Source organism: Mus musculus, chromosome 14 (genome assembly GCF_000001635.26).
Source record: "Mus musculus strain C57BL/6J chromosome 14, GRCm38.p6 C57BL/6J".
NCBI classification, from domain to species: domain Eukaryota; kingdom Metazoa; phylum Chordata; class Mammalia; order Rodentia; family Muridae; genus Mus; species Mus musculus.
This window is the reverse complement of record NC_000080.6, coordinates 33,982,556-34,003,683: the sequence shown is the minus strand read 5'-3', so window position 1 is coordinate 34,003,683 and position 21,128 is coordinate 33,982,556. Positions and strand designations below refer to the sequence as shown.

Sequence of the window (21,128 nt, the reverse complement as noted above, 5' to 3'; positions counted from 1 at the left end):
ATGTCCTGTCTCAAAGAGGAGATATTTCTTGGATTTGGTAGGCGCAAGGGTTCCTTATAGAGGGAACACAGACTCAGGCTGGTGTGCTGAGCAGGAGAGAGGACGCAGCATACCTGTTCCATGGAGATGCCTGCAGCATTGGTTGCTCCTGCCTGAGAACTAGGTGTAGTACAGACAGAATCCATCTTCTAGGAGCCCCCAGGCTTGGAGGCCTGCAGGGTAGGGAGACCGGTAACTAAGAATTAGCACTTAGTTACAGAGTGCGTGGGGTCAAAAGAAAAGGACAAGCAACAAGCCACAGAAGGATGCAGGAAAGAAAGGATGGGGTCAGGGGAGTTTCCAGTGGAATGTGCAAATGAGATAACTTCAGTAAAGAAAGGCTAGGTACAGCACAGCCACTAGGGCCTTCAAGAAAATGGGTGTTCTGACTCTAGTAAGTGAGTGTAACTCAGGGGAGGGCCAGTCAGCTTGGGGACAAGGTTTTAGGACCAAGGGTCTTAGATTTTCCAATGTGAGCTATGGGGGGCCCATGGAAGTTTTGGGGATATTAGAGGAACCTAATCAAGAGTAAGACCTAGCTGAGTTTCGAACTAGAGATGGTGAGCTCAGTGTGGGATACTGGATGGGTTTTTGAGGGTCCTGTGGGAAAGAGCAGTGAATGGGGAGAAGGGGAGGCTAGAGGAACAACAACTCCTCAGTGCTGAGCTGAGCTGCTGAGAAATTTGCAGTAGACAAGAGATGAAGAGGGAGGCTCTTATGGAGGAGTTTTCTTGCTTGCTCAGTGTGTGTGTGGGTGTGCATGTGTGCATATATGACTGTAAGCATATGTAGGTGTGTATGTGTTCAAGAACAAGGGTGGAGTAGGGGGTTGAACTGGCTGCTTCTCTTTCCTAGGGGCCACATTGTCACAGGGTACAGAAATTTTCATGACATTTATCCCAAGTCCCTATGCCTACTAGTTAAGGCCTCGAAGTGGAAGGGTGGAGACTAGGGAAAGGAGAATCTTGTTTCAGTACCCTCCTGGATATCTGGATGATGTCATGTGGTGGTGGTGGTGACTGTGGCTTCTCAAACACCTGTTTCCTCCCAGCCCGGATCTGCGAGTGTCTATCATCACCTACTCCTGTAAGGGCAACGTCATCTTGCCCATCACTGGAGACAGGTAAGTGTCCATATGAGAGCTAACTCAGGTCCGGTGTTCCAGGCTTCCATGGAACTAAGGGCTTGCAGAGACCTCCATGAGGGCTCCCTCAGGAGTCCACAGTGGCTGGTTGCCACATGCCTGTATACTGTATATATAGCACAGCCTACCAAGTCTTTAAACTCTTGACTTCCCACTCCACTGGAACTCAGCCTTGTGATTCCAGAAGATTTCTACCTTCTTGCTTGTCTGCCTTCCTTCCACCACTTTTGAATCTTCTCTGGGACCTGGCTATGACCACACATGAGACTGAGGAGGGTGGTGGAATGGATGTGGATCTCTTACACAACCATGGCTTGTGTGAAGCCTATTGGACTAGATCATCCTCTGTTTAGGTCAGTGGACAGGAAGATTGCTGGGCACCAGGAGGTTCTGGGGTCCAGGGAAAAGCAGCTGAGGCCCACTCTGGGAAAAGGGCATCTGGAAAAGAGCACTGACTCCAAGGCTGGCCTTTATACTACAGGCAGATAAGTGGAGCAGGTATCCATAGAGGGAGGTGACCCATTCGTCCCTAGAGTATCAGAGAAAGGATACTGGGAGCTTCTGACTATCTGGGAGGAAGAGCTTTGGATGCCTGGCCTGGAAATTCATACAGAGTGAGAAGACGAGAGAGAAAGGCACAGGCATTAAGGATTAGGGAATGTGCAGAGGTCTAGGAAGCCTCTGTCCAGGGCCTAGGAGAAAAGCAAGGAACAGTGTGTGAAAGAGAACATATCCCAGGCCCATGGGGATGATGGCTGTGTGGTTCAACTGGGAAAAGGAACAGGAGTGCTGGCTCTAGGAGTCCAGGGAAAATCTGGCTTGTTCAGAGACCTGATGGGTGTGATGCAACAGAGGTAACATCTATGGGACAGATTCTGGTTGGAAAGCCTAGAGAGGCATAGGGGCCAGGCAGATGGGTGGGGACTGGGCTGGGGTTGGCAGGCTGTGATTTGACTCCACTGGTTATAATGGGTGTTCCCTCACACTCCCTAGGCTGGGCTGGGCCAGGCACAATGCCCTCAGAGTGCAGCTCATGGCAAGCTTTCTTTGACCCCAACAGGAATCCACTTTAGAGTCAGTTGTGAGTCATCTTGTTGTGTCTGTACAGATTTGTCCCATTGGATTATCCTAATATCCCACTTCCTACCCAAGACCAGCTATTAGACCCAACCTTGCTCACCGCAGTGTGTTGTTTTTAGCAGCACCCGACAGGCCATGTTGCCTCTTGCCTAGGGAGCAACACAGGTGCCTCATGAACAGCCCTCAGAGCCTGACTCTCAGGTTTAAGACTTCCCTGTCGGGAGTTTGTGGGATCCACAGATGGGCTCACATTTAAGCAGACAGTGTGCTGTCTTTAGCAGACGAGAGGGAAGGGAGTTAGGCCAGGGGTCTGTGACAGGTCAGTGGCTCAAGCAGAGGGAAACATCCCCCTTCAGCACTACCCACTGAGTAAAAGGCTGATCAGAAGGAGGGTAACCTTGGCAGAAGGCTCCAGTTAGGAATGTGGGTACCCACAAGAGTCCTTGGCTTAGACAGTGACTAAGAACTTCTCCTGTCCTCCTGCACCCCGCTTCCCCATCTCAAGCTACCTTCGTGCTTAGGGGGTCCAAGGCTAAGAAAGTCCCAGGGCAGAAAGGGTAATATGGCCTCTTGCCAGGTACCCTCTTCAACCTAGGAGTAGACAAGTCATTACCAACATCCTAGGGTCTCCATAGAACTGACTTCACCTCAGCTTCACGTACTCTGACAACCGTATGTTAGAATATTCATGTACTCTAATATCCAGCCATGTACCATCACTGTCCATAGTCTTCATAATCATATTTTATTTTATTTTACTTTATTTTATTTTCAGAGAAGAAATCCTCAAGGGTATTGAAAGAATGAAGTATAGCATAACTGCAGGACATGAACTCATTTACCAAGGATTGTGGAAGGTACAGAGGGCTAGAACCACTTATGGAATGAGCACTGTGGGGTCATCTCATAATGTCCCCCATTTTTCTTTGTTTCCTTACAGGCAAATAAGCAGATAATAAGGGGCAACAGAAGAGGTGAGCTGCCTGCACTTTAGTTGGGTGGGTCTCCACAGAGCCAGGCTTCCCTGGAAAGCCTGTGTGCAGATCCTCAGGGCTCTTCTAATTCTTATCAGTTGCTAAAAAGGGTCTGGTGGTCCCTTCTCTGAGCCTGAGGGTCCCTGTGAACACAGTGCTGTGTTTGTGATGCTTCTGAGAAGGGTAAGAAGCCCCATATGGCTGGCTATGTGTGGGTCTTGGTCATGCTGAGCATCTTTGACCTACAGATGGACTTGTGCACAGAAAGAGGGGAAGTACTGTGACACATGCATGGAAACCAGGACTTGATGTCTGCCAGATCTTCCCCCTTTCAATTCTTTCTTCTCTTTTGTGGAGTCCCTTGCCTAACACCTTCTGATCCATGGTCCTGATGTACTGGGTCCGCTGTTACCTACAGGACACCTTTAGGGCTGTGTGCAGAGTTAGTCCCAGCTTCCACCTGCCTTACTGGTCAGCAGGAGGGTTTTTCCCTGATGCTCTAGTTGCTCAACGACAGGCTTATAGGTGACTGGGGTTCTCCACGGGAACAGACAAATCTACCTTCGTAGGCTGCTCCTGAACCCCTATTTCCTGTAGAATAGATAGTGAATAAAATCCCTTCTCACTATGGGGATCCCTTATTGTGGGTTCTGGGTCTGGGCTCCTGACCCAAGTGGCTAAGCAGTTGAGACAACTGGGCCTGCATTGGGTAGTGCTGAGCCAGATAGCTGGTGGGGATTTCAGAGGTTCTTCTGGACTTCCTGAAACCTTAAGTACCAAGTCACTCTTGCTCTCTTGCAGGTGCCCAGCACCCCAGCATGATCATCTTCTTGCTCCATGGCCCTCTGGATAATCAGGGCTATGGGTATTCGCTGGATGAGGTGAGCCCTGCCGTCTTCAGCTGCATCTCTTCCATGCAGTATGTGGTTCATCTGTATCTCTTTCTCTCTCTCTCATTCTCTCTCAGACTAATGATACTCGAAGAATGGGAGGATACGTTTGCGGTGTGGGTACTGGTCAGTCTGAGAGAAATCAGGTAATAGTCCAGGTGACCATGTACTCCTCTGAGTCCTAGTTGAAGAACACCCTCCAAGAGGTAGTCATCTCACCTACCCTGGGGAGGTGAGCAGCTGGGGGCCACTGTAGCAGTAAGGCAAACATGACTGAGACTCTTCCCCCAGGTAGGATTAGGAGAGAGCTTCTTGTTTCCAAAAGTCTAGGCTACGAGCAGAAGCCAATGTCTGAGCCATGGGCAAAATCAAATGGCTCCTGGCTGCACGTTCAAGTTATGCCTTCTCTCTTTTAGATAATAGGACTTGCAGGTGGTCAGGAATATGCATTTACAAACAAGAAACCTGAAGAACTGAGTGACCTCATTATACCAGTGAGTGAAAAGGGCCGAGGCAGGGCCAGGACACCTCACAGGATTCCTGAAGCTAACTCTCCTGGCCTTGTTTACCGCTCTTTCTATTCCAGTTATCGTCCAAGGCCTGTCCATCCCTTAAAACTGCAATTACACGCATTATATGTATAAGAGGTAAGAGCTTCAGGGATCATTATGCTTTAGGCAGATAAATGTGTTGTGTGTGCATGCCTGTGTTGGTGATTATTCAGGTGATTTGCATACAGTGAGTATGCATGCAGATCAGCTTCTGGGTGGTGTGTAAAGTTTTGTGTGCGTGTGGCTTATATGGGTATATATTCTATGTGTAGATGTTTTCATGTTGTTACTATATAATGTGTCTCTATATATTGTGTTATTCATATGATACATGATAAGTATTTTGGCTGTATTATGTGTACATAGACTGTATACATGTTGGAATATGGGTAACTGTGATATGTGTGTGTGTTGGGGGGGAAGATGCGCAGGCATGAGGTGACTAAGATTTGGGTATAATATAATGTACATTTAGAAAGTACATGCTGTGATGGCATGTATGTATATAATGTATGACATGTATGTAGCAATATGTATAAAAGTACTGCTTATCTCATAACAAACATGTAATTGTTAAGCTAGGGAGAGGATGCAAAACTCTGAAGGAAACCCAGATAGACCAATCAATTATCCAGGGAAGCTCAGATCCTTCCAGAAAAGGCAAATATTCAACATTCACAAAATGAGGATACCTCATGTTGAGGGATGAAGAGAAAGTACTGGGAACAGAGGATAACCTCTATGTCACTGGAGACACCCAGGGATGTCTGTGATTGAAAAATGTGTACAAAGACAGACATATTCACTTCAGCTCTGCACCGAATGGGTAGATGCCTAACCCCAAGGACTTCTGCTGACAAGGACAATGTCTGTGCATTCCAGTGTCCCCTGTCAGTGTGCAGCGTGCAGTGTATGGTCTTGGAAGAGAGCTGCCTCTCTAGTCAGGACCAGGGGGCACTCAGGCTTGGTCTCCTCATAGCTGCCATGCGTGAGCTGCAAAAGAAGGCAGGGCAGGGAGGTCTGTGCTGTTCTGTGTCCTTCAGCCTAGACAGCTGGATCCTGACATTTTTGTTCTCTCATGGAGCCCTGCTGCTCTAGGTTTGGGCAGGCAGGACCATGATCATATCTAAACTCTGTGATCCATGTTCTGAACTCTGAACTCTTTGAACTCAGCCCAGGTCAAAGTGCTGGGTGTCAGAAGGTCTATAATGTATCCTCTGATGGATAGAAATGGCATACACAGGCTGTCAGTGAGATTAGAGACAATGCATAGAGTATGGACAGCTGCAGCGCCTAGATGTAGGTGCTAAAGACAGAATCCAATCCTGACATTCTCTTCTGCTTCCTGGCTCTATGCTGCCCTCTGTCCTCCCCCACACTGTGTAAGAGAGAGGAGACTGCTATGTGGAGGAGCGAAGGGAAGAAGCCTTCCTTTCTTACAAGCTTTCTTCTGTTTCTGGGTAACAGAACCCTGTCTTGCAGCCTTCCTGACGGCTGCGTGTTTCTGATTATCGCAGTGGACAAAGAGGCCTTGGCGTCTGGGCATCTGTGACAAACTGCAGATGGAAACATGAGTTGTTTACGATGAGACATGCGCCTCTAAGCTTCTAAGCATCTGTTCAACCACAAACCTGTTAAACTATTGGCTACCTTATGCAAACCTGCCTCATACAAGGTGCCTCTTATTTGGAGGGAAGCCCAGGCAGGAGGCTGCACCCCAAACGAGGCAGAAGAGGCTGTTGTCCTACGCCTAGTATGGAGTCAACCTGTGTTCTAGGGAGTTTGAGGAGGGAGGGAAGCCCTTGGTGTCAACTAGCCCTGGGCATCTGAAGAGCACAGGGTACAAGCTGGATCTGGCCCAGGGGTGGTCGTGCAGGGGCAAGAGCTGAGGAAATTCTATGTGGCTCCTGTGGGAAAAGCCAGCTAGCCACCTACACTGTATCTCCTGCACACTGCTATCAATGCCGCCGAGCATCCCCACTGCTGTAGGAGGAGCTTGTCAGCAGGTGGGAACCAATAGGGTTGTTGGTTCACACACAGACTCTCCCTTGTTGCAAGCCATTGGAGAGTCTCAAAAAGTTAGATCAGAAGGACTGATGTGCATAGCTCTCCTCAGGGGTTCACTGTTGTCCTCACAGAATCAAACCCAGTGTTACTTGAAGGATATGGCTTTGACTTTGCCAGGCGTAAAGAAGACGTTATCTGCAGGTTCTATTTTGGTGGCGCAAAAAAGACTATAATAGGTAAGCAAGGTTTCTGTTCTCTCAACCAAGTCTCCCTGTCCTTACCAACTGCCCTGCTGGACACTGTGGTTAGAAGTAGTGTGTTCAAATGATAAAGAGAGACCTGGCTGAGCTAAGGGGATGCCGCCTCCTTCATGGGCACTTTTTACCAATATTCTGGTTTTAGTTTTAGTCTCTGCCCTACATTCATCTAATTATATATATTTTAACTACTGGACATTTTAATTTATTCTTAATGTAAAATCTTTTCATTTAAATAATTTCCTCTCAAATTCCCAGCCTCTTCTTTGTTATTGTTACATGTATATGTAACAACCTGCTGAACCTGTCCAGTGTAGCATGTACATGACTTCAGGGCTGAGTACTTTTGTACTGGATAATCACTTAGGGAGCTCCCCACGGGGGCAGGACATGTCTTCCCCCGACCCCCCATCCTCCCAGCATTCCCCAGTGGCCTATAGCTTTTTGTCTCAGGGTTGTAGACAGTCTTTTTGTTTTGTTTTTGTTTTTTTCTCTCTCTCTATTTTCTGTGATGTTAGTAATATTTTAACTTCATTGTTTTATTTTGAACCTCATGACCTATATTTTTCATGATTTAAATTTTATTTTCCTCCTTACATTTATGTAATTTTGATTTCAAGTCTTCTCATTTGGGAGGATTTTCCCTGTTTTTTTTTTCTTTCTCCTTTTTACTAATCTGATGTTATTTTTTTCTCCATTGTCCATAACTTTCTTCTCCACTCCTCTAATTATCTTTTCACTTATTTAAACTCCTTTTGTCCTCTTTCCCTGTCTGAGACATAAAAATGAACTAATGTCATTTTTCAGGAGAATGAATAATAGATCACAATATTAAGCAAAATTAGCTAGAACCAGAAAGACACAAATGCCACATATTTTCTCCTAAAAGCAGTCTTCTCAACCCATGTGTGTGTGCTCACACATGTGTGTGCATGTCTCTCTTTGTGTATATATGTATGTATATGAGTGTGTGTGAGTGTGTGTGAGTGTGTGTGTGTGTGTGTGTGTGTGCACTCACGTGTGCTCTTAGGTTTTAAGATTAGAACGGTCATCTCAGCCCCAGTAGGTGAGCCCTGAGTTCCAGGGGCTCTTGCTGGGCACCAGGGTGCTCTTAGGTTCTGGGACACTGAGCAGAGTTGGGGCTCAGCAGTAGTCTTTGGATTGAAGAGGGTAGGGAGGAGATTGCTGCTTATCGCTCAGACTATCAGCTCTGCTGGTAGAAGCCAACAGAGTCACATCCATTTGTAGTTTGGCCATTTTCTTCCAGATTCCCCCCCCATCAATATAACCAAGACAACTGTTACTTGTCCTGGACCAATTGTAGATTCTGTGGGAAGGTAAGTAGCCCTTTTGGAGGCCTTAAGGGAAGAAACCAGTGGTCAGAGTTTAACAGTATAGTGTGTGGGATATAAGATGTCCCCTCTGCTGTAGAGCACCTATCTGCCTGTGGGTGGGTTTCTGTACCCTCCTATCTGACCCAGTCCTTGCGTAGTGGTGCCCAGCATCCAGGCTTTACTGAGGGCAAGATTCAGGAGAAGATGGGGCTGAGGACCAGATCTCTAACCATCTCTCTGGTGCAAGACTGCATGGTGACACTATGCACACCTCCCCAATGCCTCAGCTCATTGTCTCAAAGGCTATGATGTATGTGCCTCTCATGGTCTAATCTGCAGCCCTTCACGGTCATTGCAGAGGTTCATTCCTAGCTCCTTGGCAATGAGCTCTCGTTACCCACAGATTCACTCTCCGCTATTTCAGAGTGCCTGAATTTTAGCATAAGTGTGAGAAGAACTGGGGTTATCCCTTGAGTCAAGCCCAAGGTCCTTGTCACCAGGCTGTTTCTCAGTGTCTGTCTCTGTGTTAGAGCGATCCATATTCAACTCAGCCTGGACAATGGAAAAAACTTTCTGCATAACCATTTATACGTTGCCACTAGGACATGTGTGAGTACCTGTGGGGCTGTGACCCCATCTGTGCAGATCCTCGGGTTGTGCAGGTCTAGCTGGGAGGTCAAAGAGCAGAGGGGCCCTATGCAGACCACAAGGGTGACTTGTATACACTCGTAACTTCAATGATCCAACCCAGTTTCCAGAAGGGTCAGTGACACATGTACCAAGCTGTCTGCAAGGGCCTGTCCATGATGTCTAGGGCAAGTGGACCTTCCACATTGGTGTCCCCAGTCCCCAAATACAGAAGCTTCAACATTGCATTCCGGGTGCAGGTGATAAGAATTGGAGCCGCAGCCACTAATGTGGCCCCCAAATACTCTGAGCCCTTTGTTTTGGGCTTGTTTGGTGAGCCCAGTACAACGTGACAGGAGAGTGTGTCCGGGAAAAGAAAGTTTCTCTCAGCTTATAAGAACTCCAAAGGGTTGAGTGGCATCCCTGGATTTGCCTGGCTCATCCCTTATATCCACACATGAGCTGGGAGAATGGACTCGGGTTTCTACCCATTAGACACTCCACCTATTACATTCCCAGACATAAGCACTATGCAGAGGAGCCCTGGCTTCCACCCTCAGCAGTGATATCACTGGAATTTCCCAAGTGCTCTCTGTTTGCAGTCAAGCAGTTGCTGGGTCCCTGGTGCCTCATGTCTGTTATTTCTTCAGCCCTTGCTCTGAGCAAGCCACTGCCTCAGTAGGATTGGCCAGGCTGCAGCCACTCTAAGGGACAGCTGGGAGAGCAGTCCCCACCCTGAATTCTGTGGCCTGAGCCCGAGCCAGGACTGTGAGCTCTGAGCTTACCAAGTGTCCATGAAAGGAGGAGGCACTGCATAAGTCACAAGATGGGGCTCAGAGGGAGAAAGGTAGTGGCACTGGGAAGTGCGGGGAGAGAGATCTTAGTCTGGTCCTGCACTTTGTAGGTTTGCAGCCTCTCCCAGAGGTTTGGTCATCAATAGCTCAGTGCTGTGTGAACTGAAGCCACGGTGAAGGCCACGATCCTCAGACCGTGGAGGATCCTGAGCCATCCTTACCTTGGCCAAAGTCTTGGAGCAGGGCCAGAGGTGGGATCTCCTGGTGTTCTCTCAGTTTGGAGAAGCCAGGAATAAGGGGAGAAGAGAGATGGGAAGCCAAATGGCAGACATCTAGGAGGGCCTTCAGTGTCTGTGGGAATGGGACCTGACAGTTCTTTACGGGGCCCCAGTTTTGGGAGATGGTGGCATATAACCTTTCCTTCTCATAGGGGAAAAGTCCACTAACTACAGTTAGATACAGCAGTACTACAACCACTAGGAGAACCACAATTACAACTACCACCACAACTCCATCTACTACGCCTACCACGACAACCACCGAAACCACCACAAAGGAACCAAAGCCAAGCATCGATAAATTCATTTTTGCCCCTGTCCTCCTGGCCCTGCTGCTGCTGCTGTTGCTGATCGGTTGTTTCTGGCAGCTGTGCTGTGTTCCGGTGAGTGCCCCTGCCTGCTCAGCCTGGGGCCCAGGAACGTGCTGTCCATCCAAGAGGCATGGACACAAGGAAGCATCGTGACAACCAAGCACAAAGAACTGCCGGGTCCCATCTCTAGTCAGAGAAGCAGACACTAGAGAAAGCAGAGACTAGCCTGGAGGTCAGGGAGAACAGGCCTGGGAAAGGAAGGGGCGTGGGCTCGGAGGCAGGTGAGACTAGGGCAAGGTATACAGTGCTTCAGTTGCTGAGATTCACCTGCATCAGCACCTTCACCTGCCCAGTACTCCCTACCTGCAGAGAAGGATGGGGGCTCCATTAGATCAGGCGGAGTAGATCAGCACAGGCATGGACAAACACATAGATTACCGGATATGTGCATCTCTGCTCCAGACTAGGGTCCCCTGTCTGCAGAGTTAAGGCAGAGCCCATCCTACACACACCAGCTTCTTTTGTCTGTTTTACCCTCCAGCCTGTAGAGGAGCTGCCCCCACCTAAGCCCCAACCACAGGTAAGTCATGCTTCGAATGCTGACACTGTCACATGGCTAAGGACAATGACCGTCAAGAGAGGCGTCAGAAGACCTGCACTCAGGAAGGAAGAAGGGCAGAGGAGCTCAAGGGTCAAGAAAGGGGCTCACAGTGACATCAGTCACAGACAAGGTCCTACCCGAATTTTAGGAACTCCTGCCTTAGCAGCACGATCCGTACCCTGGGGATCAGCGTAAGCAGCTGTTTCTAGGGACGTTGTAGTTTTTAGGAGACCTCAGAGGACTCTGATGCTGAAGTTGAAGCTGAGCTCCCGAGAACAGATTTCCCTGTTAAACCCCGGTCCCCATCCCTATGTTGGAGGTCTTTAGTTCTGTCTTCAACCCTGTCTCCTGGCAGGGTAGAAGGGTATGGCTGGGATCAGCCTAGGGACCTGAGGGATAAGAAGGGTGAAAGAGTCCCAGATGGCCCTGGGCAGTGAGGGATGTTTCCAGGGAAACATAGGGACAAGGTGGGTCAGCATCTGCAGCTGCCATCAGGTAAGGACCAGATTTTGTAGAGAGGCTGGGGCAGGTGGAGCCTGGGTTTGGCCTCGGATAGGAGCAGCCTCCCTGCCTTGGTTGGACTGTGCTGGTTGCAGAGTGGCCTGGGTGAGGACGCCTGTGCAGACGCCAGAGACAGATGGAAGGGACAGTTACCTGCTAGTGCTGGCCCGTTGGACTGCAACCAGGCCAGACTTCTGCCAGCAAGGCTGATGCAGGAGAGCCAAGGGCTCAGAAGGAGGCTGTTAGTACTTTGTGAAGGTCCATATCTGAAAACTGGGAGGGGGCTCTTTTCTTTTCTTCCTGTGGAAAACCTCCCCATGGTATGCGATACATCCTTTCATTTACCCCTATCCCTCAAATAACAGCTGGGGCCCCACAGTGCCAAGTGCTGTACATGGCACAGACAAGGACCAGACAGGGTTTTCTCTCCTTTCAGCCCAGAGAGAAGAAGCAACCTCCTCCGGTGTCTCCCCCGGTACCCACCAGACCTGTAAACCCACCCCCCATCATGATCATCTGCTGTTGTACCTGTCGTGGTCTGTATGTGAGCAGAGACACGAAGGTGCGAGGACTCCTCAGGGCTATGACTTCAGACTGCCTGGGTGTGGGAGGGTTCAACTCCAAGGAGCAGGCTGTGAATCTGCTGTGTCTGAGAACAACCACATGTAGACCCGCCCTTATCCTAGGGAAGGAGGGCATGCAGGAGAGCATGCATGTCCCCACAGCATCTAGGTTGTGGGACAGTGACAACTGCCTTATCTGGCCAGTCCCTGGTATCCCAGGGCCATTTTCTTAGCCCTCGACAGTGTTTCTGATGTGGGTGGGTAAATCAATATATACTGAATGACAAAGAGGCTTACAAATCTAGGGACAATTAAAAAAGAGAAAGACCAGTCTCCAAACACTTTTCTCTACCATGAAAAATGGACAAAATCCAGTGCCCCTAACCAGCCAGCTCCAAGATCTTTGGGAAGATAGAAAAGAGCTGGCTCTGTGGTTCTACTGCCAAGACGGGGCAAGAAGTTACAGGAAGAAGAGGGTTGTCATGGAGACCCTAACAGGCACCACAAAATTCCTATAGAGTTGACCTCCGGTGGGCAGGCAGTCCAAGTCTCCTCCTTTCACCTAGGAGTTCAGGCTTAAAGGAGGGAGAGGCTTGCCAGCAGCAGGGCTCTGTCTACCTGGCTTTGCCCTGTTTCTCCTTGGTTCTGCCTCTGTGATGGACCCTGCTTCCTTCTGGAAGCTTTCAGTTCCTCTGCAGCCTCTCAGGCCAGCTGAAACCCAGTCCTGCCTATGGCATGAAGAACAGTTAACAGAGATTCTCTAGGGAAAGAGGCCACCGGCCATAAGACAAGCCTGGCACACTAGCTGGGCTGCACTGCTGGCATCCTAGCTTGGCCTTACTTACTGCACCAGGCCCACTGAGTGTGAACCTTGGAGCTGAGGTTGGGGTTCTCCCGTCCCCTAGAGCTAAGGTTCTTCTGTCCTCTCTGCTTTCTGCCTTGGTCTGTGTAACCTGCCACTGAGTTAGACGGGCTGCTTACCTGCCTCTCCTGTGTGGCCCTCAGTGCAGGCCTTCTTTGTCCCCAAGGGCCCTCTCTAGGTCTGAGCCCACACCATGGCTCCCCCATCACACACCACTCCAGCCTCTAAACTCCTCCAAAGCCAGATACTGGTTTCTCTCTCCCGACAGATTCTGTCTAAATCTGAAACTGGCTCCCACAGTGGCAATCCCAGGCAGCCAAGGTTGTAAGATCCTTTCTCAGGAGCCCACTTGGGCTCTTTCTCAGAATTCTTTGGGCACAGAGTCCTAGGAGACGAGGACCTTGTGCTTTTGGGGGGCAGAGTCCATGCCCTGATTCTTCTTCATGATCATGTTTCTACTCTTCAGGGCAATGTGACTGTGTGCAACTTCAATCCCCTATGCTGCCCTCAGTTGCCATTGAGATGGCCTCAGTATGGTGGCCAGGTGAGTGGGACCCCCAAGTGACATACTTCTTCCAACAAAACCACACCTACTCCAACAAGGGCACACCGTCTAATAGTGCTATTCCCTCTGGGATTATGGTGTCCATTTCTATTCAAACCGCCACTGCCTCCAATTTGTGTTATAAAATACATCACGAATACCAAAGAGAAGGAAATCATGAGAGAAGCCTTATTTTGAAAGTGGCTCAAGAAAACTTAGTGACTCAAAGAAGTTATTGTCTAAATAGCGTCTTGTAACATCTCCAGCCTGGCAGCCACAGGGAAGTCTAACAATTTTTTAATCTACCAGACTTATGAATTATTTCCAACCTTACAAACTGTCTGCTTCTGCTCCAAGGGGGGGAGGGAAGAAGGATGAAAGGGGGGGCTTTTGAAAAACACTACCCCTCCCAAATTCTTGTCTGCATTCTGCTTGCTAGAGCTCACTCACATGGCTACCACGGAACACGTGACTTCATAGCTAAGCATCCTGCATCCTTTAGCAAACTCCACTTGCTGTTATGTAGAGGGCAAATGGAGATCCGGTTACTTAGCTGCATTTGATTTTGCGGACCCTTTACATAGATAGCAGCAGATCAGGGAGAGGTTTAGAATCAGCCCCTCTCATCTGGCTTGGAGTGAGCAACATGGAAGTCTTTCATAAAAGGCCCAATAAAGATGCAGCAAATGGTTGGTTATCTGGGCACAAGAAGTTAGCAGAGGGGCATACATATAGGCAAGTGTGGAGTGAATTGAGTCTGTGTGGCTCAAGGCTTCCAGGCTGCTGTGTGCTGTGTGCGGAGTGAGGGTGGGGCACAGAGTGGGTTGAGAGGCAAGTCTATTGAGAACCACTTGTTTCCCCACTACCTAGCTTCTTTTGTCTTGACACAAAACATTCCTTGCATTGCTCCGTGAGAGAACAGCATCCTTCCCTTTGAATGGCTGTGGTCCAATCTACCTGCTGATAGTCACCCCTGCTTCCTGTCCCAGAGCATGCATAGCCCCCTGTACATGTCAGAGACTTTGCACACTAAAGGATGGAATGACATCAGTGAGCTAAAACCAAGTTGTTTTCAGGAAGGCAGACTTGCTGAGGTCGTGGGAAGAGTTTATTTTCTCACCCTTTCTGATCTCTAGAACCTCAGCCTCAGCCATCCATAGTGCCTGGCTCTTTCTTTACCTTCAAAGCCAGTGAGGCAGAGTCTTCCAGGAGCCCCAGGTCTGTCATCCCTGGCATTGTCTCCTGCTGGGGTTTGTATATGCCTTTCTCCCATCTCTAGGATGTCTCTCCACCCCAAATCCTCAGTTGCATTCACAGAAATCCTTTCTGTTGGCTAAGTCACAAGAGACAATTTTTCTCAACGTCAAAACTTGCAGACCTTCCAGGTCTCCACACCCCTTAGACTTCTGTTACCTGCACCACATCTGGAAGGAGAGTGCATGAGGGAGGGTAGGACCTGGGGTGTGGGGAGTGGGGAGTGGGAGAAGAAGGGCCACCCAAGCTTGCACTGTGATGTTGTAGTGTTCCCCTACCACCCAGCCAAGCAACTGCAGCATCAGAGTCTGGTCACAGTGGTATCTCATTGCTCTCTCTCCTCTTCCCTGTAGGGGCGGTTTGCCAACTGGGCACTCCTGAAGGGACCCTGCATCCCCATGGCCAGTCTGCTTGCTGGACGAGAGCATCTGCCTTTAGTTTCCTGCTCTCAGTGCCACCGCCTCTCAGCTAACCACTCCAGGTATTCCTCCAACTTACGGCAGCTTGCTCTTCATCCTTGGGCTCCCAGAGTTCTACAGTCACTCCCTCCTACATAGTGGACATCTCAGGGGCACAAAGTGAAGACTAAGAGGTCTTTGCTGCTACATTTTGTACATTGGGGTTAGGATTTTAATAAATGGAATAATAGATTGGAACTTGTTGCTGCTCATCAGCAAATATGTCATGAGATTCTCTCTTTGAGATGTGTTGCTGCTGCACCTGCCAGAGCAGGGCTCTCTAGAGCCATGTGAATAGACAAGGCCCACTAGTGTTTCTGACAACCATATCTTTATCGGTTCCAAAGGGGCAGAGTGTATGTGGTCAGGGTGTATGTTCATGTGGAAAACATTTCTACAAAACCCTCTTTTCCCCCTATTTTTGAGTTTCAAAGACTATTTTTGTCTCCTTCCTTTGATTTTTATAAAGAAAAGCATTTGGATTTTTTTTTCATCTATTGAACCCTATGACCCTGGCCTCCAGTTTCAGACTACTTCTGTCTTATATGTATTCTAGACAGAGATAAGGCCACTGCAGGACCAAGACTTCTCTTTCCAGACCAATCATGCCACTTCCAAGTCTAGCAGATTGGAGGGGATGCTCTGGACCTCTCTGGAAGAGATAAATATCCGTTGTGTACTCTGTCATCTTACGCTCCATGAGAGCTTTGCCTCATGTGAAGTGCTCAGCCATCCAGCCTGCCCAGCTGGGTCCACATGACTACCCAGCTGCTAGCCACATGGGTGGACAGGAGAGGCTGGCAGGCTGCTATGCTATAGATCCTGCACCCGAGTGCTGAATGCACCTCTTGGGGCCGGGGGACTCAGAGGTTTAACATGGCTCTGCTTTTAGACTCATTCCTGAAGTGCCCGAGAGAAACTGCTGGTTAGATTTTTTTTTTTTTTGAGCAACTTGATACAAACTAGAATCACTTGGGGAGAGAGAACCGAAGTGGAGGGATTGTCTCTATCAGATTGACCTGTGGCCACATCTTGTGGGCACATTCTGGCTTTAGAACACCTTTGCCTAGTAGCATGTCACCTAAAGTGTGCCCAGAGCAGCTGTATGCAGCTGGAAGACATTTCACATATTTGTTTACGCCAAGAGCCCTTCTATCCATCCTACAGCAGGTTTCCACAGGAGAAGGTAAGACACAGGTAACAGGGTGGCCATTGAGAACATCCTTGGATCTTGCGCGCGCTCGACTCGACCAGCAAGAACGACGCTGCAACAGGATCCTTCTGCACACGTTTATTGGGAGAGCTTGATTGCAGAGGCGAAAAGACTTTTTGCCCAGAGCTGGTGCTGCTTTTATAGGCCTAGGAGAGGCGTGTCTCATACCCTGATTGGTTATGCACTAAGCCTCATTTGCATGTTCCTCATCTGATTGGCTACTCTCTCTCAGTACCTCACTGAGCCTCATTATCATACCTCATTTGCATGTCTCACATCCGATTGGTTATACTCTCAGTACCTTACAGAACCTCATTATCATGCCTGGGCCAGGCAGTGTTTTTGCAAAAAACTTTACTGCATATGTACACATTGGTTGTTTGTCCAATCTTATGCATGGTGGCCAGCAGTAGTCAGTGCCACTCAGCAATGGCACATGTGGCTTCCCACATCTCCCCCTGTTTGTTTTAATAAAATGAGGCTGGACTAGGCCTGTGCAATTATGCCCATCCGCCGTGGCTCCTGTTTTAGGTCGTTCCTCTAATGTCACAGCCTTACCCGTCATAGGGTAACCCTATCGCCACCGGGCCCCATGTCTTAGGTTGGACTGTGCACGAGGAAAGTTGCCCGTCTCTGGATACCGCAGTGCTGTGTGACAATAACTGCTAAATGACCTAGGGCGAACTCTGCAAAAGAGGCCAGCCAAAAATTGAATTAGTGGGGAAATCATGATCACCCTATTGATGAGCAAGGGCTGATCAATGATCGTTGAGTCTCTCTCATCTAATCTCATGCTGACTAATTCTTGAGCATAGATAACCAAATTTCAGGGGAGGAGCCGTTTTCAATAGCTAAAAGTGCCTGAGTTATAATCACCTTGTCACGTTTTTGTTGGGTTCTGAATTTGCATACCAACCAGAGCATGAACGCCAGTCCACAGCATATGGCAGCACCAAACAAAATCACTCCCACCCATTCCTTAAAGTAAGAAAAAGCAGAGGTAAACCAAGAGGTAAAGTCTCCGAGGGTCACTGGTTCCACTCTGGTCCCATTAAGGTTCAGGATCTGCATCTGCAGTCTCGCCTGCAACCTCTCCAGCTCCTGCGACCAGTTCCCCTTCAGGTAATTTGATAGGTCTGTACTTTTAATAAAAGAATTATTAATATACTTATTGGGAGTAATGCACACATGCGATGTGGATGCCACACAACTCATTTGTATGACATCCATCATCCGTTCCATATTATGTTGTAAAATATCCACTCTCTGATTCACTAACATTAACCCTGAGGCGATATGAGAATCCACCTTTTGCAGGGTAAGCAATGCTTCAGAGGATTTTTCTGCTATCTGACTTATGGTGTCAGCAGTATCAATTTGATGGGCCATTGCAGTTCCTGCGGTAACTGCTGATGCCGCGGACACTACAATGGCTGTAACAATGGCAGCTGTGATTCCAAAACCTCTCTTTTGCCGAATAAGACTCGTTATTGGGAACTTCTCTGGATCTGCCTCAACAGGCACAGGGACAAAGATTGGTAGATGAACCACTAAGGCTAAGAATTTGGTTCCATTCCAGCATTGCGTCAAAAAACAAGTAACATTTGTACAATCTAACCATTCTGTATTATTTTGAAATTCAGCCAATATAAAGAAAAATGGAGGATTGACACAAACTTCTACTGGAGAAGTAGTCATATTAGTTGTCACATTATCTAAATGAGTAGAGGTATTGGAAAGAGTGGCAGAAACATTCAATATCTCATGAAAGGTTCCAGTCAGCAATGCAAAGGCTGACAGACTGGTACTAGCACCTGCCTCATTGCTTAAAATCCATTGGTAATATGGCCAAATATTTTCTTTCCCTGTAGCATCTCCTTTATCGCTCATTATAGCAAAATCTAGTGGGGGTGACAAAACAAAACCCTTTGCTATTTCTTTTCGAGGAAAAATTTTTGATTGACAAGGTGAAAAAACTATAGGAAATGCGAGGTCCGGATGACACCAAGGCATGCTGCGTATAGCAGTAGCATTGCCAACAGGCCATCGTGATCTTTTGGGAATGGTCACCTTTCCCTTTATCATAATAGTGGTGATGTTTATAGGTGAAGTTATATTATTTTCAACATCACCTGAGCCTGATTGCGCTCCTTGAGCAACTTGCGTTAAAGCATTAAACAACACTCCAGAGCTCACCTTATTTTGGCTAATGGGATCTGCCCAATTAGAGATAATCTTTTTCTTTAAAAATATACAGGGTGTAAAAGGTTTATCCACATTATGCACAAAGCATAGTGTATAATTCAAATGAAAACTAGTACTATTATACACCCGTGGCTCTTGAGGAGTTTGTCGTGCACAAGGCGCATCCAAATAACATTCCGTTGCAAAAAATAAAGGCAAGGTAGAAGAATTGGAATGTACCGGTAAAGGTACTGGCCATGATCTTACTATGGCCCACAAAGGTATACTTATCCCGGTCTCAATCATCAGGAGCAGGAGAATCATCTTGGGGTTCATCTTGCTCTTTCACGGTCCTTGTCAGTCGCGTCGGGACCCAAAGTGGATTTTCTTCACCCTGTGGGAAAATACAAATAGCTCCCCGGGATCTGATTAAAATAGGATCCGGGCCATACCATTTATTATCAAGGACATTTTTCCATTTGACCATTTCATTGGGCGATTGAGGCCATTGTCCGTGCCTTTCAGCTGGTGATCTTCCAGCATCATCCAATTTTAAAAAATTAAGAGTAAATATTGTAAGGGATAGAGCCATCTTTGGCGTCATAGCCTCTATTCCCCCTTTCTGTTTTTGCAAATATTGTTTCAGAGTGCGATGGGCTCTCTCAATTATGCCTTGGCCCTGTGGATTATAGGGCAATCCAGTAATATGTTTTACTTGCATTTGTTTGCAAAATTGGCTAAATTTAGAAGAAGTATATGCAGGACCATTATCTGTCTTTAACACTAGGGGCTTGCCCCATGCAGCCCAAGCCTCTAAGCAGTGAGATATGACATGAACTGCTTTTTCCCCTGTCAAGGGAGAGGCATGTAGGACACCAGAACTGGTATCGATGGATACATGTACATATTGTAATTTCCCAAAAGATGGGATATGCGTTACGTCCATTTGCCAAACATCTAGGGGTCGCAATCCGCGAGGATTAACACCCACGGAAGGTGCATTAACAAATTCTACACATTTACCACACCGTAGGACAATATCTCGGGCTTCTTTTCTTGTGAGCTTAAATTTTTGTCGTAATGTAGAGGCAGGGACATGATAAAGCTGATGAAAATTTTTTGCACTTTCTATAGAACTTTGTGATAGGAAAACCATGTCTCTGGTGGCTGAGTCAGCAATTGCATTTCCCTTAACCATAGGTCCAGGTAATGATGTATGTGCTCTAATATGTTGAATATAAAAGGGATGCTCACGCATCAGAATACAATTTTGTATTTTCATCAAAATTTCAGATACAGGACTGGACTGTTTAAAATTTCCGGCAGTCTCTAATGCTAGAACCGCATTAACTACATAAACAGAATCAGAGATAATATTTATGGGCATAGGAAATCTTTTAAAGACTTCTAAAACCACCAAACATTCTACCAATTGAGGGGCTCCTGGTGTAAATTGCAACCTTACAGCCTTTTCATTGATTACATAACTTCCAACTCCTGTTTTGGATCCATCTGTATAAATATCAATGGCTCCCTTTATAGGGGTATTAGCCGTTACCTTTGGAAATATTACTGGATGCAATAACATAAAATGTAATAACGGATGTTTAGGATAATGATTATCAATTAAACCAGAATAACTGCATCTAAGAATGGCCCATTCATCTATAGTAGCACACAATATTTGCATTTGTGCGACAGTATACGGGACAATTATGCTATCAGGCATTTTTCCAAAGTGAGTGATTGAAGTTTTTATCCCTTTGTGGGCCATATTTGCTACCATGGTGGGATAATGCTCTATAGTTTTATTAGGGGATATATGTGGATGTATCCATACTAAAGGACCATTTTGCCATAACACAGCAGTTGGCAGATTGATGGTGCGTAATATGCATAGGCACAAAGGTTCTTGCTCATTTATACGAGTTAACTGTGCTGTTTGGATCGCCTTTTCCACTTTCCTAAGAACATCAGAAGCCTCAGGTGTTAATTGTCTCAATGAGGTAATATGTGAGTCTCCTTCTAAAATTTGAAATAAAGGTTTTAATTCCGAAGTAGGGATCCTTAAATAAGGTCTAATCCAATTTATATCTCCTAATAATTTTTGAAAATCATTTAGTGTCTTTAGATGGTCTTTTCTAATACTAATCTTTTGTGGGGTGACACATCGTAAAGTAATAGTGGCTCCTAGAAAATGACTAACATTAGACTGCTGTACCTTTTCTGGTGCAATACTCAAACCATTATTTTTTAAAGTTTCATTAAGCAAGCCATAAGCTTGCTGTATACTTTCTTCTTCAGGTCCACAAATTACAATGTCGTCCATATAGTGACAAATTTTTAAGGAGGGGAAACCATCCCTAACCGGTTGTAAAGCTTTTCCTACATATAACTGACATATGGTAGGGCTATTTGCCATTCCTTGGGGTAATACCCGCCATTGGTACCTTTTATCAGGTTCCATATGATTAATAGAAGGCAAGGTGAATGCAAATCTAGGTTTATCTTTCTTATTTAATGGAATTGAAAAGAAACAATCCTTAATATCTACTACTATAATTCTCCAATCCTTAGGTAGAGCTGAGAGTAGGGGGAGCCCTCTTTGTACAGGACCCATAACTTGCATTTGTGCATTAATGGCTCTTAGGTCATGTAACAA

At 47.1% G+C, this 21,128-nt stretch overlaps 1 protein-coding gene across 5 annotated transcripts in view; it reads left to right on the top strand.

Moving 5' to 3' along the window:
- Gm30083 (predicted gene, 30083) overlaps positions 1-15,267 on the top strand; it is a 28,487-nt gene extending 13,220 nt beyond the window's left edge. For 4 of the 5 annotated variants that reach the window (XM_006519765.3, NM_001374166.1, NM_001374165.1 and 1 more), the window contains 15 exons: positions 1,091-1,162; positions 3,039-3,120; positions 3,204-3,237; positions 4,039-4,118; positions 4,205-4,273; positions 4,544-4,621; positions 4,714-4,774; positions 6,817-6,921; positions 8,210-8,279; positions 8,807-8,885; positions 10,128-10,358; positions 10,828-10,866; positions 11,825-11,950; positions 13,280-13,357; positions 14,965-15,267. In XM_006519765.3, coding sequence (XP_006519828.1) covers positions 1,091-1,162; positions 3,039-3,120; positions 3,204-3,237; positions 4,039-4,118; positions 4,205-4,273; positions 4,544-4,621; positions 4,714-4,774; positions 6,817-6,921; positions 8,210-8,279; positions 8,807-8,885; positions 10,128-10,358; positions 10,828-10,866; positions 11,825-11,950; positions 13,280-13,357; positions 14,965-15,168 — 1,408 coding nt within the window. In that variant the 3' untranslated portion in view covers positions 15,169-15,267. The remainder of the gene's footprint in view (positions 1-1,090; positions 1,163-3,038; positions 3,121-3,203; positions 3,238-4,038; positions 4,119-4,204; positions 4,274-4,543; positions 4,622-4,713; positions 4,775-6,816; positions 6,922-8,209; positions 8,280-8,806; positions 8,886-10,127; positions 10,359-10,827; positions 10,867-11,824; positions 11,951-13,279; positions 13,358-14,964) is intronic. The other variant, XR_003951017.1, reaches the window with a different exon arrangement.
- The last annotated feature ends 5,861 nt before the right edge of the window (positions 15,268-21,128 follow it).